This window comes from Amphiura filiformis, chromosome 6 (genome assembly GCF_039555335.1).
Source record: "Amphiura filiformis chromosome 6, Afil_fr2py, whole genome shotgun sequence".
NCBI classification, from domain to species: Eukaryota; Metazoa; Echinodermata; class Ophiuroidea; order Amphilepidida; family Amphiuridae; genus Amphiura; species Amphiura filiformis.
The window spans coordinates 29,934,161-29,953,126 of record NC_092633.1 but is presented as its reverse complement, the minus strand read 5'-3'; the positions used below and the strand labels follow the sequence as shown (position 1 = coordinate 29,953,126).

Genomic DNA, 18,966 nt, shown 5'->3' with positions numbered 1-18,966 from the left:
GATGAGATGAAAATAGTATCACACACATTATCAATAATCTTGATCACTTTTGATACAATTTGTTACAATTCTCACAGCTGTTCCTCTTCAATATGAAGTCAGTATATAAAATAAGTTCAAAGCACTGTTATGAAGGATCTTGACTCTTGCTACGTGCATCCCTGGCTCAGCTGATGTTAATGTCTGGAAAATAAGATCAACATTTTATGGCTTTTTAAGTTGCCAAATTGGATTCAGTCCAAGTCTTGGTAAAATCATAACACAACATTTGCATGAGTTGTGACTATATTTTGATTCTCCATATTTTAAGATTTAAAATTAAGTTTGGAAAGTTTATGTTATAAATTGGGGGTGAAACACCTCACAGATTCCGACTAAAATTGACAATTTGATCAATTACTGTGCGCTTAGATTTTAGAGAGAATCTATGCTGTGATGCAACAGATCTCATACTGGGCTATTCCAAATGAAATCCATCCACTCTATGGAAGACAAGACCTAAATCCTTCACACAGGGAGTGTGAATTTCAAATGGGGTTACCTGAATGGGCAACTCCATTTGAAATCTATATTTGCTGAGTTGATCATAAAGTCACGTCTTCCATAGGGGGTGTGTGGATTTCACCTGGACTCCCCTGGAATAGCCCAATTTTTGGCCTCTCCATTGTACTCATACTCCTCAAAAAGCTGCCAAATTCTAGTCAAATTACGAACTTATGAAACCAGATGTTGCTAATATGTGGTGACAAGTAATACTACAACATGAGAAGAGACACCATGGAAGTTCCTTTAATACCTGCAGCACTCACAATGAATTACAAATAATGCTAAATCAAATACAACGTGGTGTCTAGTTACACCATATTAGCACGCAGGGTGTATATTTCCATCCATATTCTGCTTTACAGTGTGCTCCTTGCATAAGGGGGCTGCATATCAAACTACATTGCATACATGATTGGATCAGATTTACCTACTTCAGTTTCTATTTAAAAAAATAACTCCCACATGTTATTATTCTACACAATTTACAGCGTCCATGATTTTTGTCTTTCTACATTACATATTTTGAAAAAAGGGGAGAAATATTAGACAAACCCACTTCTTCGTGTGATATTATACAAATACTAAGTGTCTTATATGAGTTTTTATATCACTCATACATAAATTCTATTACTTTAAATACTGAAATACATTTTTTCATTAACATAACACCATGTTTTGCAGTGTCAAACTTCACACTTTAGGTCCACCCAATAATCAGCAAACCTATAAGTTAGCACATGGACTTGCACACATGGACTATGGCGCAGTGAGGGTAAAAAGTTTCACATGGAGAAGCTGATGGTAAAAATAATACATGGCATTCAACCAATGAACTGTCTAGAATTTACGAATGATTGATATAATACATAAGATCGTATCAAGGGTCAGTATTCAGCGAGAATCCAAGAATCGATTCTTGTGAACAGAGTTGTGTGAATCAGTGTCGATTCTTGCAAACTTTTGTAGTTTACCAGTTGATTGGCAAGAATCAAAATGATTCCCACATATTTACTCTGTGAGAATCAAGATTGATTCCTGCACAGTGGAACGACATTCTGACCCAGCGTATCCGGTTATCCCATACACCTCTCATTGCTTATGTAGGAAATTTGAGAAGCTCTATCAAATTCACATCTACATCTGAGAAATGTCACAATTTCCATGTAATGGAGACAAAAATTCACATTAATACAAATTAAAATGTTGTGGTTTAATCTTTGGTGAATATGAGTACTTTATGATGGTTTGGGGGTAACACTTAAAACATACTTTAAACCATAACACTATTTTTTGAGTTTTAATACAAAGAGAGTACAATACAAAGAGAGAAAACATACACGTTTATGACTTATGAATAAACATTTATACATCGACTCAAAAGTGGTTTGATTTATTTCAGAGATGGTACTCTGAAAATCATCAATCTTAACAGATTTAATGCATAAGCCTTATATTGGGCCATTCCATTTAAAATCCACACTACCCCTGTAGAAGATTTTGGAAATATCTTCCACAGAGGGAGTATGAATTTCACATGGAATTAGCACATTAACCAACTCTTTTTGAAACTTGATACATGTAACCTCCCTCTGTGGAAGACTCAGGTTGAATCTTTCTCAGAGGGTGCATAATGTGCTAATTCCATTTGAAATTCATACTCCCCCTGTGGAGGATATTTCCAAAATCTTCCACAGGGGTAGTGTGGATTTTAAATGGAAGAGCCCATTTGATCACACTATCATGTCGGATATCAGCTGAAAGGTTGCAACATCTTTGCATTCACATTCACAGTTCACATTTACACTAATGTACTCCATGTCAAAATAAATCGGAATGAAGTGCCGCTCAATACAGGTCTATTTGTATATGAATGGTGTACATTTTTGCAAGCTCCACTGACCCATACCTTTACATGTTGTTTCATCCTCAGAAAGTCACATAAGACTTAAGGGCAATTTCCTTCATCAAATGGCTGTCTTATTTGAAATTGATGTTTTGCACACATGGAGCTGCAATTTTGTGGCATACAGGTTCTTTTTTTTTGATACAGAGTATAATAGCTAGTGAGTATCATGTGAAATTAATATATTTCATTGTAATAGACATTTTCCATCAACATCCATCAAACATAACATTGATGCCTTGTTTAACCTAAAGAAGGGAATAACTTCCAATGCAAAGCAAAGATACTTTCATCACATACAATGTTATTTCCTTTTTAACCAGGTCCTACAAAAGCATAAATCTTATTTTGCATATTGGCTGGAATCTGCCCATCATGAATTACCTTTTCAACATTAGTTTAAAAAACATGTGCCAATTTAATGACATACAAACATACATTCATAAAATGAAGACATATTCAGCAAATCTCTGCAACAACGAGTAGTGCTGATGATTCTTTACTTTTATCTAATATATGTTTGCCAGCCTTTCGTCACCATCATATCAAAGTTATGTAGACCTTGGAGAGCTGTATCTTGTGGCCAACACCAATAATGCTGTCCCATACCACTGATAGCACCACTTCTGATTAGTTCACACCACTTCAGCTTAGTTCTTGAGTCTTTATGGCTTTTGTCAATTGCTGGGATCACCTACTTCTTGAGTCTTTTCTGCTTCTGTCAACTGCTGATCACCAAGTGCATGTGTAGCTGGTGGCAGTCTTCACTGAATACTGGCTATAGCACATAGTGTGTTCATTCCAAATGGCTGAAGTTAAAAATATATTAAACTGTTTTGAGAATTACATGATATAAAGGAACACGTGTACAGAATATTAAAGCACAAGTCTATACAATGTACTATATATCAACACACTATACCACTTTCTTCATCTGCGCCAATAATAGAATATTGATGTCAATCAAATTGAATACATCTCTCCATTTTGAGTTTGTACTCCACCACTGAGCCATCTAGCGATCGATTTCTAGCCAATCAGATTGGACTCCTTTTCTTGCGATCGGTGAAATACCAATCGCCCGACACTCACCAACGGAGTATTAAGTTTATATTTATAATATAGGGTGTCGACACTGTGCCCTGGTGACCCCGAAATGACCTTCCAAAATTTAGCTCTAAATGTAGACTGCACCCACCAAGTTTCATGCCCATCTGACAGTTTTTACTAATTTGACCTCAGATGACCCCTGGTGACCTCAATTATTTGATATCAGAAGGACATTCCTTATATTCAGAATGTTATTTGATGTTTCTGATGTGCTCTCATGTCCCACAAAAAATATTGTGCAAATGTTGCTATCCGATCCCTTAAGAGAATTGCAAAATCTTTTCATAAAGGAACCAAGATATGAATCTTAACTATCTTAACTTAGATATGAATCTTAACTGGTACAAGCCATTGTTGCATACCTACCTTAGTATTTCATATTCTTGTTTCAGCATGGCAATGTCATCTTCAAGCTTATTATTGCGTACTTTAAGTGATTCTATTTCGTCAGTACACTGTATTAAAAAAATCAAAGAAAAACTAGTTTGAAATACATATTTATCAAACATCATGAAACATTATAACATCAGACAAATTGTGCAGATATAGCTATCTGCTGTACAATTCAGGCTATTTCAGCCTGAAAAAAGGCTGATAGCACTACACAAAAGCTCAACTTTGAAAAGCTCCTATAGTACAAATTTTGTGCAGAGCCTTGTACCTTTTTGTATGTCGCACTTTTCTAGTAGCACGCCAGAAAGCTTGCAAAGCGTACGCAGCATTTAAACATGCGTATGAAAGGCGTCCCACACATTACACACACTTTGTGGGGCAGAGCCTCATTATGTACAAAAAGTATTATGAGCTTTTTAAGCTCAACTATAACACCAGGCTGAAATTTATTTGCCACTCTCAAGAGTTGACCCTTTGCAAGGTCATCTCAAAACGAGGTTCTACCCCCAAAGTATGTGTTGTGTGCGTGTACGCTTTTCATACGCATTACTGCTGCGTACGCTTTGCAAGCTTTCTGGTGTATTACTAGAAAAGTGTGAAATGCAAAAATGCACATTGTATTTGCAGGCAGAACCTCATTTTGGGAGCAGATGGTGGATCCGTGCAAAGGGTCAATCAATAGCTCATGCTTTTTTTCAATTTCATAAAACAGCCAAGTATCCAACTGCTTTGCCAATGCACTGTCTGCTATGCTAAGATGATGTGCACAGGCACCAGAGAGTTTACATACATGCCATATTTAACCTAATTGGTGCCCACACACCCCTACCCTAATTAGCACCTCTTTTGACTTGCACCTGGTGCCCCACTCCTTCCCCTAATTAGCACCCCTTTTGATTTGCACCTGGTGCCCCACTCCTTCCCCTAATTAGCACCCCTTTTGACTTGCAGCTGGTGCCCCACTCCTTCCCCTAATTAGCACCCCTTTGACTTGCACCTGGTGCCCCACTCCTTCCCCTAACTAGCACCCTTTGACTTGCACCTGGTGCCCCACCCCTTCCCCTAAGTAGCACCCTTTGACTTGCACCAGGTGCCCCACCCATCCCCTAATTAGCACCCCATTTTAACTTGCACCTACTGCCCCACCCTTCCCCTAATCTGCACCCCTTTTGATTTGCACCTTATGCCCTACCCCTCCCCTGATCACCAAACCATACTCCTGATGCCCCAACCTCCCCTAATTCCCTTTTTGTCTTCTACCCACCCCTTCCCTAATTAGCAACCCCTTTTGACTTCCACCTGGTGCCTCACCCCCTCTATAATTTGAGTCTGAATTGAAAAGACTTTTGCGTATGGCATCCTGTCAACCAGACAGTAAATGTAGTACTGTGCAGGTCAGCAACCAATCACACCATACCTTTTGCATGACGTCAGACGCAAACTAGTCTTTTTAATTTGGTGTTAGATTATTTATTATTGGACATATTGCGATTTCCAAATGTACGTATGTGATTTTGAATAGATGCGCAGTTGTATGATATGTACATTTGGAAATTGCAAGCTCTCTATCATAATACTAATTATGGCGTGTCCGTCCGTCTCTCTGTCCACGCGCTATCGCGTTCGCGGGTGCACAATCACGTGCTCGTGGGGCGCTATCGCGTAGTATCAACGCGGAGTGCCGGCGGGAGCAGTGCGTGCATCGGAAAGCATTAGGCCTACTTTCAACACATATTTCAATACGGAACGCGTGTATTGGCCTATTTCAGCAGAACATGACTATTCCCGAGGTCCTCCGGAATGGTTAACATTATGATAAAAATAATCTGTTAATAAAATAATCAAGTAAGGCCTATAACCCGTAATATTAGGCCTTATTGGGTTGACATTTCTCCGCTTGATTTCATTACTTTAGTAACGCCTACATCCAATCTAGATACTAATTTCGGGTATTTTCGGGGTCCTCCAACGTAGTAGCAGGACACTCAGAGCTTGGAAGAGGCGAACGATGGGTTTCCAGATTATGGTACCGAAGTAAGCGTCACAGCTACAAAACAGAGTTGTGTCAAGTTGGATCTTGATCATTGAGAGACGGCGAGGGCTATAGCAGTTTAATAGGTCAGGGCAGCTATATGGGTAACGGGTGTTGGGCAATTAGAGATAGGCCTATTACGAGAACCGCACAACCCGAGAACCGCGAAATCTAGTTATATATACTTACACCTTTATTCTTTTGTTGTTTTTCCAGCATGTCAACAATGTAATTATGAGCTGCAAGTAAAAAAGAAGAAAGACAATTCAATGTAACATTGCAATTTCTTATTATAATTTGTACAGTAACAAGTTCAAATGGATGACCACAGCATGGGGAATGCCCATGTTCCCGCTACTCAACCAAGACAATGCACCTACAGGGAGGTTACTGGGCACATAATAACATGGTACACCATGTTCATTCATTTGAAATTCAGACTATAGAAAAACCAATCCTTTCTATTACTTTATTAGTGCAATAAAATCATGATCAATGAACACAAAGTCATGCAGAAATAATGATCATCTTGTGAATGTGATAGAGGCTTTGGTTGTGCACCCTTTGCACCCAGAATGCTGCAGAAAAAGTTCCACAATCTGTACTTCTGTTTGTCAGAATACTTGGATACAAACATGTCTACTGCCCTCTATAAAGCTGGATTTTGGTCATCAATGGTTGTTAAACAAATTGAATAATCTGCCAGTAATTAGTTTGCCTCAACTATATAACACAATATTTGGATGTACACCATATTATGATAGTGGAAGAGACTTCTTGCTACATGTACTGTTTTTAAGAAGAAATTTCTTTTAGAAATCTATTAGAAGAAACATCTTCCCACTGCATTATGATTAAACAAATCTATGTTTGAATTACAATGAAATCAACACAATGTTTTGTACAAATTAAATAATTTGTTGATAAAAGTACATTTTAAACACATGCAAAGTTTTGAAATCTGCCACATGACAAAAGCAACCACAAATTTTCACCCTTTTGAGAACCTAACTTCTTGAAGATTCACAGTATTTTGAGATATTCTGAACACTGAGGAGTCTGCAATAATGTCCCTTTAATCACATCAACCTATCATCACTACTATTTGGTTCCCAGTGGAGGCCAAATTGTCTGAAATATAAACTTTGGTTTTACCAGAATCCTCCAATAAAAATCCCTTTAAAAGGGAATACCCAGGCCGTACGGAGGTCACATGACTGCACACCCCCCTCGGACTGCCCCACCTTGGCTCCACATAGCTGCAAAGAGGTAGGCAGTGTATGCAGTAAGCCTATATAAAACAGGTCTTCTGATCAGTCAAGAAGGTGGTGATTCAACCAAAGAACCAGTACTCCACAACTGAGCTATGATTGCTGAATATTAAAGTATATGAACTACCTGTATGCTACTACTAGCCATACTGGTAGTAGTACATGTAGCCCTCTGACTGCAGTCAGAGAATATCAATCCCCATTATGCCAATATGTTTATATATAATAATTATAAATGTATATGAATGCATGTGGTGTTACTATGCTATAGAACATTTGGCTCAGAGGTCACAGCTAGGATATCAATTTAAAGTAAATGATTTGGTACATGAAGATCAATCAAAACTAATTATGAACTTGAGACGGCCAGATTTAGTGACCTTCTCTGTCAAACATTGCACAGATTCTCATGTTGAGTATCTGTGATTTTTGTGAGTGAGAATGTTTCACTGGCAAATGCTTAATCAATGCTTAATTATTTTGATAAAAGTAGGCCTATATCAAACAGTCTAAGTGGAATAACTTGCATGATGGGAGCAGGAGGATTTTTTACAATTAATTTAGTGTCCGATTATAATAGCAGACTTTAATAGTAGTAGTTTAATGGTTCCTTCTAATTCAGTCTGTGATGAGAACAACAATGCAATTTAAATCATAGATGTTTAAGAAGTGTGACCTCAGACCAGCCAGCCAGCTAGCCAAGTTCATGAATTAGTGGCCATGGCCATTCACCGTCAACTTTCATATTGCAACATCATCCCTATATGTCAAAAAAATAACTTCATAGGCTACAGAACAGCTGTACGAATAATTGTCATGGGGACTTGAATGAGGTTAATATTCCATCCATTCCCTGGGTAAAGTCAAGCACTACTGAATATAGTTTTATGAAATTTGTCATGGGGAGTGAGGTTAGTTTTTAGTAGCCTGCAGATCCATTAGATACTCTGCATTATCCTGTAAAATAATTTTAATGAGGACGAAGCAATGCATTTGGCTACTTCGCTTTCAAAGTAGCCAATTTGGGTTCAAAGGACAAGGTCTAAACTGAATGTAATATCACCAGGCTGAAGCCTGGGTGAAAAAAAGGCAAGAAAAGTGGATGGATTGTGAGTTGTGCCACCTTGAGTCAGTTTTGGCTGAACTCCATCTCACCCCAACCTGCAACTAGTTGTGTTCACATAGTCGGATACACCTGGCAGAACTTGGTCAGCGCAAGTTGCTAGTAGTAGCGGTAGGCGCTGCCAGGAGTAGTGGCAGTGTGAACGATGGTCAGCGTAAGTTCCGCCGGGTGTACGTCCGACGATTTACTCCTGACAAAAGTCAGGAGGAGCGCGAGCTAGATGTAATCTTCGCCAGGCGTATATTGCAATGTGAATGCTGCTACGACTGGGAGCCGGTGTAAGTTTGACCTTTTTTTGGTCGGAACTAAGAAATTACATTTGGCATGGTTGAAAAAGGTCACGGAAACATCGGAAGTGGTAGCTGATATTTATGCCGGCCAGAAGTGAATGCTTTGTGGAACTGATCGGCATAGTGCTAGTAGTAGGCTTGGTGTGGACATGCGGTAGGAGTAGGGAAAATATTGGTTGAATTTTCATCAATGTAATACATGTAGCATAACTTTACACCAGGTATAACTCAAAATGTGAACATAACTATAGCTCTGCTGAAACTGATAAATAACAATATATTTGATTTTTCCTGACAGATTTATGAATTGCCCCTAACTGTCACAACAGTCTAGTTGTAATAATAACTAATAATAACTAAGTTTTTAATGCCACATTTTGTTAACACTTTTTAATATTCATTGTCTGCCACATTCATAGTGAGCTGACCCCTCCCTCCTTCCCTCCCTCTGAAATTTATATCAAAGATGGTTGTTTTGAGCATCGCTGCCATTGGTAGCCAGATTGATTGGGGTCATAAATACCGCCTACATGTGCCATTCCATAGTAACTTGGGACCCTTATTTATGTAATGGTTCACTTACATTAGAACAAACATGATATTGTAGGCTTATATATTTTCATTGAAACCTACTACTTTCAATATTGGGGCTATAATTGACTATTTATTTTTTATTTAGGGGCTGTGCAATAATTATGAGCCCCAAATGGCTTGCCAAAAATCACTTTCCCCCCCCTCTCAGCCTGCCAAAAAATCTTTGCCCCCCTTGCACATGTCAAATTTTTGTGATCCCAATTTGCAAACCTTAAACAGGCTGTTAAATGGTTTAGATACATGAGCTGTGAGCAGGGAAATGTGCATATTTAGGCATTTCCGTATTGTTTTCCCAAGCCTTTTAGAGCATTTTATTTCAAAGGCGCCCCATGAATGTTTGCCAAAAAATCGCTTGCTCCCCCCCCCTCACCAAAAATTTCTTGGCCCCCCCCCCCAATTTTACCCTCCCCAGGGCTCATAATTATTGTACAGCCCCAATATGTTATTATGCTTAAAAATGTATTGCCTTAGCTCCAAATTCAGGGTCGGTTGGTCAGTTTACTTTTTTTGTCACATCAAGAAATGCACGTTCACCACGGCAAGCAATGATTTACAGGCAAAACATTTCACAACATCAAATATAATATTTTTTCAGACTTAAGAAAAGGGCAATACAAATCTTTTTCAGGCCTTACTTACTATAGAAAAAAGGAGAGGAAAAAGATATTTTCCTGACACCTCAATGAGCGTGTTTATACTGAGCACCTCGCATTACAGCGAATTCACCTTCACCCGCATTTCAATCCTCTCGCATTCACTGGGTCGCTTCTACTGCGCTTGTTAATGCAGGGTAACAATTCACTACCCACATATTTAGTGGGGAAGGCGGAAGTCCAGCAAATAGTTTTTGTGACCTTTCAAGGTCAGATTTTGAATGCTCACACTGTATTATAATAGGCTAACTTCCGGTGTCAACCGCAAAATCGCCACCCGTACTGTTTCTACTGCGAACGTTACCGCGTATTAACCACTATTCCCCACCTCTATAGGTGGTTGACGGATTCACTCGCATTACCGCGCATTAACCTTCACCCGATCTGTTTCTGCTGGGGCCGTTACGCGTATTCCTCGCATCACCCGAATTCACTCGAATTAACCCAAGCAACCGTCTGCTCAGTAGAAACACGCTAAATCAAACTTACGGAGGGTACCCACTTTGTCCAATTTGGCTGCTTCCTAAAACAAGACAGACAGTCATAAATTCCATATTGGTGTTTGAATGGTGGTTACATTCCACTTGATTAAAAATTTTATTCAGGAGTGTAACCTGGTGAATCCAAAAGTGCAAAACCAGGTCAATGTTATGGTAGGTAAACACATATTCAATGGCATTTTAATGACATGTTCGTTTACATTATATTAAAATCACTTGAATAGAATTATATGTCAAGTTGAAGTAATCAGTTTAATGACTTTGAATTATGATTAATTAGATTTATAACTTGACAAATTGAAATATTTCAATCGTTTGAAGGTTGATGTCAGAAATTTATCTGAATAGATTGAAAAATAGACTGATATGGAATTTTGGATTGGATCTTACTCTTTTTGTAGACAGCAGTAGACTGATTTTACCATCCAAATTATCTTGTGTTTACTCCAAAATGTAATGCTGCATCGCATTGCATGTGCTTGGAATGAGATTTCAAACTATTTAGAGTGAATATTTTCAATCTTTTTTTTTCTTCAATTGGATAGGATTTGTGAAAAATTGTCCATTACAGTCAGTCTGCAAAAGATTGAAAAACAATATTCAATCGGAAAAGATTTGTCCTTAACAAGATATATTTTCAATTGGAAGATCACTGTACATTGTACCCACAACCCAAATACAATTTTGACAGTGTTTATTGTTGGCTGGAGGATGATGGGATACTAGTAGAGATCAGTTTAGGTCATGGTTGTTGCCCATAATCCACAGCCCCAGGGTAACTAATCCTACTCCAATATCCAAAGTTTTGGTTTCTGCTTTACCAGTTTCCTTGTTTTGCATGGTGTGTACACCATACTAGCCAAAAACTTTAGGACCCAACTTCATTTTGCAACTGCATGTTTCTACTGGGGAAAGGTTGGCGGGTAATTCGGTTTACTTTAGAGTGTTACCGGTTAATGTGCTCAGTGGAAACACATCGGTTTGGAGTGATACGGTGTGGACATCCGGCAACCGTTATCAACCTCTGGAGGTAGATCATGTGGTATTGTCCTCAATGGCAACACGTTTGGTGGACGTTAACAGGAAATGAATGCAATGTATCTGACATAAGACGACCCAAGGTCATGAAAACAAAATACAGTATTTCCGCGCTACACCAGATCACACAATCGTTTACTGTGTAGCAGTGTTGTTAATTTACCGTGAATTAAAAATGGCGTAAATTACCGGTAAAATGGTAAAATAAGTAAATTAAGTAAATTATAAAAGCGCTTTAAAATAACAAATAAAATTTCAATTCTTTTCATATTAAGAGCTACATAGATACTTATACACAATCCTGTTTTGTAGAATTCACCTCTCCAGATGAAAATCAGCTTCATAAACAAAGCTGAAGTTGAAAGAAGTGAATCAAAAGTCATGTAGTATTTACGCACATTTTTAGAAGGGTTTTCATGTTTTCTCTCATAAACAGAGACACACACAGAGCCTGTAGACCACTCGGCACTAACTCCCTATTCCAGAAAAATACAGCACTAATTTTTTGGAATTAAACAAAATATTAATTATCTTGTTTTTATGAATGAAACATAGCTAAATCCTAATCCTTTACTTATTTCTAACTGCCAATAAAAGTCAAAATTTTAATAGATAATTTGATCAATTTTTGGAAATAAGGGCCATGTGTTTTTAGGGTGTTTTTTGTGACAACCAAGCCCAAAGACTAAATTCAAGTTAAATGCATTCTAATTTTTGGAAGACACATTTTCTAATCTTCTTCATAACCAATTATCAAAAATGACTTCAAATATTCAAATTATGAACTACACCAGGCACAAAAAGAAACTCGTCAGTTATATTCTTCCTTGTTGTTCAATAACTTGAGTTGTAGTGTAACCAAGTGAAATAGCTGTAAGCCAATAACCAGCCCTGTCCTTGTATATTGAACAATTAACAGAATATTTATATACATTACTATTTATTTATATATTTTAATTGTGCAAGCACAGAAATAACTAATTCTGATGATTTGATTTTTATAGCAATTTGTTTTACCATTTTCATTAGTTGCTGCTATTTCAGATTTTAATATGAGGCTACAGTAAGGGTGGGCATCGCCAGCGTTTTCCATGTCGCGATATTGCGTCAAAATTTATCCCGATATCAATCGTATCGCGATAAATTTTTAAGACACCAGGAAACTCAAATGTTGACCACTTTTGGCCTGATTTTTTGACAAAACTAATAAATGGATTAATATTAAATGGGTTCATGGAAGGAATTTAGGTACATTGCAAGTGCTTCATTACATTTACGAAGGCAAAATCTGACTACAAACTTGGATATTAAATAGCCAAATTGGCAACTTTTTTTTCATCTTTCATTTGGGAGTTGCTGAATATCCTGGTGTCATCGATCAAGCAGTGAGAATTATCGCATCCCGATAATTAATATTTTCTCACGATATTTGTCGCCTGGTACGATATGGCACAAAATGAATTATAGTCTTTGATATAATGGTAGGCATAGAAATGCAAGATCTAGTGAACTAGACCATGAAAATGACACTTCGGAGGGATTTCTCCTGTCCTTGAAATTAATCCCAGCAATATATTGGGTCTGTCAAATCACCAATTTTTGGTCACAACTTTATTGTTCAACCATCATGGAGACAGTTTATCCCACAGTTATATAATCTGTGATATAATGGTAGGCATAGAATTCCCAGATCTAGTGAACTAGACCATGAAAAGAACACTTTGGAGGGATTTCTCACTGTCCTTGAAATTAATCCAAGTAAGTTTAAGTGATGTATCATAATATTACTTGGTTTGTCAAATCACAGAACCTGGAAAGGATCTGTGGTCAAAAATTTTGGTCACAACTTTCTTGTTCAAAATGTGGCATTCAGCATGGCAAAGGTTGCAGCCACAGCAGCAGAAGGGAGCTGGAGTATCCCATTATGCTTTGCAGTACCATAATACTAGAACTGAATGTGCCATAAAAAATGTACACAAAATCCCTCACTTCAACTTATAACTCCTTTAAATCAGGGAAGCTTAGACTTTTGTTCGCAAAAATATGACTCCTAAAGTATTGTGAAACTATCCATAGCTCTCAAAGCGGCTCTTGTTTATTTTTTGTATACATTTGCTATGGAGCATGCAGATATACTGCAATGCATGATGGGATACTCCCTTCAGCTGCTGTTGGTTGCAGTCATCCTATTTATTTGTTGTCCTTAATGTTACCACAATTCTGGTTATTCCTTCATGTAATTTTACACGAAGTTAGGGTTAGGGTTAGAATTAGGGTTAGTTTAGGGTTAGGATTAGGGTTAGGATTAGGGTTAGGGTTAGGATTAGGGTTATGATTAGGATTAGGCTTAGGGTTAGGGTTAGGATTAGGGTTAGAGTTAGGATTAGATTACACGAAATAATTACATGAAGGATCAACCACAATTCTGAAATATCGTTATGGTAAATGTCTTGTCTGGATTAAACCAGGATATTTCTTGTAATGTTATTTAGCAATACACATAAGTTACAAGAACGCTAAATATGCACAGCAAGCCCCCCCCCCCCCCAATCTCTTAAGTCTTACCCACTCCATGACAACTTTCTGGATTTCATCATTTTTATAGCATGTAAAAAACTAATGAAAAACATATTAAAAGCAAGATATATTTCCGAATAGTTGTCCTGACTTTGATCACTTAAAATGGCTATTTTGACGATGCTAATGAGGTGCATATTAAGAGGAAGGATGCAGTAAGTCAAATTCAAATCCTTCCTTTTCCTATCGGAAAGCTTTCATGTGTCAAAATTTGTGCCCCATATTTGTCATGATTCTTAAGTTTCATATTCACAGTTAGGTTGCTGATTATTGTAAAAGTCAAAAGTTAAAACAACTTTTTCTTTTCCTTATAGTTAGGCCAAGTAAAATAAATAACATGTATATTGTCCACGACCTCACCGATTTTTGGAGATTTTCAAATATTTTTTATAATTTTTCCTATTTGCTCCCTTACTTTGTTTCTTTTTGTTGTGGTGAAAAGACATGTTAAGAACCAGTTCATTGAGCAGTCATGAGGTGTGGTTCCTATCGAACTCAAAATAAAAAGGCTAATCACAATCAAATTAACCGAACTTTTAAACTCATATAATTATTATTTAACACCAAATCCGCAAGAGAATGTACGAATTGGGCCAGAAATTCAGTGCATTTTGATCATGATCTGGTTTCAAAATAACAGGCCTCCTTCCTGGAATAAGCAGGACAAGTTTGAAATTGTTCCCCTCAGAATTGGGTGCCTGGATTTTGGGTACCATAAACCCTTACTGATATAAGATTGCATCTTCACAATAAAGTGAAATATATGCAAATAGTTAATTTCATCAATTAATTTATCTTTGTGAGAAGTTTTGATCCCAGGATCTGTGCTTTGATTCACCAGTTTCAGGATCTGTGTGTTCTCCTTGTTATATTTTGCTATAAATGCCTACCATGGGTAGCAGTCCATGGCACTACGTTTGTAAAAAACTGTGTCCAAATGATTCAAAATTCCTGCACGTAAATTGTCGAGAAGTCACAGAAAATGTGTTAGCAAGTCTGGATTTGTGTCCGACATTTCAACCCATTATGGGAGATGAAATTTGACAAATGAGTGGTGATCAAAATCCCATCATCAACTTTATGATTCATGGCTGAATAACTAACAATAAAAGGTATTTGTTATAGATTTGATAATAATCTCCATAAAACCAGAAAAGCATAAATCACAGACATCAGAGAGCAATTAAGGATAAGGGCAACAGACATGGCTATAACACCCATATAGCTAGGCCTAGGCCTACAAATAAACAATGAAAAAGGAACTTTTCTCATGGCTAGCATGATACCTGGGTATCTTGTTTGGGCACCAGAACAAAATAATCGATCGTCCATGCTGCTTCGATGCTTGTAATTAATGAACTATCAACTAATTAATCAGAATTACTGATAAATTTGCATTTGTCAATCTGCGTGTTTCTACTGAGGGCCAAATTCCGTGCCATGCCGTGCCGTGCCGGGTCATGGCGGGTAACAAGCTCAGTAGAAACGATCTGGGTAATCGGTTGCTGTGTCATGCCGGCCCGGTCATGTGCTCGCCTTTCGTGATCCACCTCTTGAGGTGGATCATACCGGGTCAAAGCGTGTAATGCGCTCAGTAGAAACGAGCCGTGTGATCGGTTGCCGAGTCGAGGTCATGCATTTTGCAAAAATAACGCGATTTATATTCTACTTGTATTATAGTAGGGGCATAGGCCTAGTATAATGTAGTAGGTTCCTTCTTTCTGATATTATATACATTGGCCTACTTCTTTATAGTTAATGAGTTGGTTATATTTTGGCTGTAAATTAATTATCATAATAGCCAATTACTAGATCCACTGGTAAATTAATGCAATTTGGATTAACGAAAACACTAAATTGTGATTGGATTGTAGGTCCTATGCATGCTGCCATACGTGAGACATTTAAATTTAGGATACAACCGTCATGCCTTGCGCTCATTGAAATCTGTTTTCCGTACTTCGGTTTACAGGAAAAAAAATGCAGTGCATCGTATGCGAGACACGGCTTTCTGGTCTCAGTAGAAACAAGCTGGGTAACGGTGGCCGGATTATGATTGGTATTTTGTGCCCGGAAAATAGCGGGTCAAAAAGCCGTATGCTCAGTATAAACACGCCGAATGTCACTACATGCACAGATTCATAATCATATGTAATCACAATTAACAATAGAATGAATTGATTTTAAATTGATCTTATAATAAGGATCGACCATTAGTATCGATGGTCAATCAAAAGATCAAACTAATTTGGTTCTATTGCCTTAGGGTATTAAAAACAGCAATAGGGTACCGTAATTACACCAGGGATATGAACTTGGCATACAGATGCAAAAACAAAAAAAAGTTGAAAATAAAATTCATAATTATGGATAAAAATCTTTTGGGTAAAGGTAATAGTTAGGCTGCTAAGGGTTGGGCTTTGGGATGTGTGGGTTAGGGTTTGTTTAAGGTTAGAATCCAAAAATGTAAATTTTTCAGGAACATTTGTGGAATCGAATTAACACAAAACAAACTAGAAACATCACGGTTTTCAAGCAAGGCATCAATTGGGATGGAGGAGTGCAAAATTATTAAGTCAATGCTTACAGAAACTTGTAATATTTACACCACATTTTGATGACTTTTTGTTTCCTACATTCTTTAAGATTAAAGTTAACAACTTGAAGGTCCATATTTTGGAAATTGTAGACTAAAACTGCTACAGGCCAAGTTTTGCTACTAGATACACACTTCCTATTTAAGTTTCCCCCATTATCCAGAGTTTATGAAGCTATCAATACCAGAATATGTTTGCTTTTATAGTTATACAGGCCTATTCACAAGTGTGGCACATTTTCCAGTTGGTAATGTAGTGTCTGAAGCTGCACGCTACAAGTGTTCTGGGTGTTTAACTTCTTTTAAAACATGTCCGCCAGAAGTTCTAATACTTTATATGAATATGAGTGTACGCTTTTACATACAACCATTCTGTTACTAATTCTATACAATGAAATACTGGTATTATAACCAGTCATGAATCACTATCAAATACAACTATTATGTTCTTGCAACTTCCTTAGACATAGGAAGGGAGGGAGGGGAGTGCCTGGAAGGGAAGCGCAATCATAGCTCTTGATCTTATTTGATTCACTCCCTAGGGACAACTACAATATCCCTTGACTGTCTACCTTGAAACTATGATTGTAGTCTTTGACAAAGACCCTTTTTATTATTGAATAAAACTAGTCAGAGAATCAGAATATAAGACTAAGAACATGAAGAACCAGAACATGTAGTCTGAATTACAATCTTTACTAGAGCAACATTAAAGGGAACAACTGAAAAGATCTGCAGTATTTGTTCCATTAACCGCTACTGCACCTATAAGCGTGGCCCACCCTAGCCATATACTAGAGCTTTTAATAAACATGCTATAGTATTATTACCCCAAGAACCACTAAAACCCAGTGGCTGCTCCACCTGAAAAAAAGTTTGGGCGAGTGGTCACATGGGATGCAGTGTTTCTATTAAAGGTTGCCATATAGCCAAATGGCCCAAGTAGTGGGACTAGCCCACCTGGTAACTTTCTATCTTGCAAAAGAATGAACTTATCACTACATATCCCTAATAATGCTAATTTATCAGAGTTTCATGTCAAAATGCAAATATTGACAACAAAAAAGGTCATAAAAGGTTCCTACCACTTGGTGGCGCCCTAAAGGAAATTCCAGATGGTGTAGTGTAGGTTTCATGATTGTACACAATGGAAAACATGTAAGTGCCCTCCAAAAATGGATGGATATGGTAACTACGGTATATGCAAATGCCCCCAGTCCAATGTAGTAGCCAGTCAGTTGCATGCTAGCTCTATGCTTTAGGACGGATATGTATGCTTTTGTAGACATGATTTTCATTACGACGCATTTATTTAAAAGTTTTAAAGATGGAATGACATTTAAATGCTTGATGTACAATACACAAGTTATATATAAATAATAATTATTTCTTCTTTCAAAGATGGCAAGTTTTCACAACTTATTACAGATTTTGTGATATTTCTTTCCATTGCTTAGAAGCAGCATTGATGAGGAAGGTGGAAATATGATTATTTACTTTTTAAGTTCTTGGTTTTTTGTTGTTTTGAACACCTTATCTTTAGACCAATGCCAATCCCATGAACCACAATTTCTACATAATAACACAATTGGACTGCCCAACTCATATTTTTCATGTTGAAGGCAATTTAATCATCATTTTAAATAATTATCTGCACAATTTAGAGATTTTTTCTCCAATGGTTAACTTTCCTTATGACACTTTGCAACGCTAGCCAAAAGGAAAGGCCAGATTTACCCAACATCGGAAATCTTGTGATGACTTCATCCGTTCATATAAATTGTATTGATGAGGAAGGTGGAAAACCAAATTGGGTCAAGATGACAAACAGAAGCCATACTGAAATTGCGTTCAAATCTTCTGCCCTATATATGGGATCTAAAGTCCATGATGCCACTTTTTTTGGAAGTGCTTCAAATGAACTACTCTGTGTCTGCAAAAAGACCAATAACCATTGATTCACCATGAATCTTCTTTCCTAAATTGAAATAATTTAAAACATTTTGACTGATATCAAAATAAAATGCTAAAATATTTCAACACATATTGCAAATTGCATGCCCAGGATGGGGTTCCATAGGACACAACTATGTGTTATGAAGCATACCTGACTTGCCTGCCTCATTTACTTGTGTACGGTCACAAATGTTTAAAACTTATGAGTAGAAATTGGCAATCAGGTATTCTTATAAAAACCAGTAATTTGTTGGGCCATACCAGCATTATTGCTTCCTAAATGATTGATTTGCCAATTACGAAAGGGGAAAAATACCCCCAACAATTTTCATAGCTGCTTGCATATTGTGGGTTTAGTAGGATATTTAAAATTGACATTATGGG

The 18,966-nt window shown here is 37.4% G+C and overlaps 1 protein-coding gene across 1 annotated transcript in view; it reads right to left on the bottom strand.

Moving 5' to 3' along the window:
* Positions 1 to 649: 649 nt before the first annotated feature.
* The window catches only part of LOC140155242 (uncharacterized), a 157,552-nt gene continuing 139,235 nt past the window's right edge, over positions 650 to 18,966 (bottom strand). The window contains 3 exon segments of the mRNA XM_072177996.1: positions 650 to 3,258; positions 3,926 to 4,014; positions 6,174 to 6,223. Of these exon segments, the coding sequence (XP_072034097.1) occupies positions 3,246 to 3,258; positions 3,926 to 4,014; positions 6,174 to 6,223 (152 nt within the window). The 3' untranslated portion in view covers positions 650 to 3,245.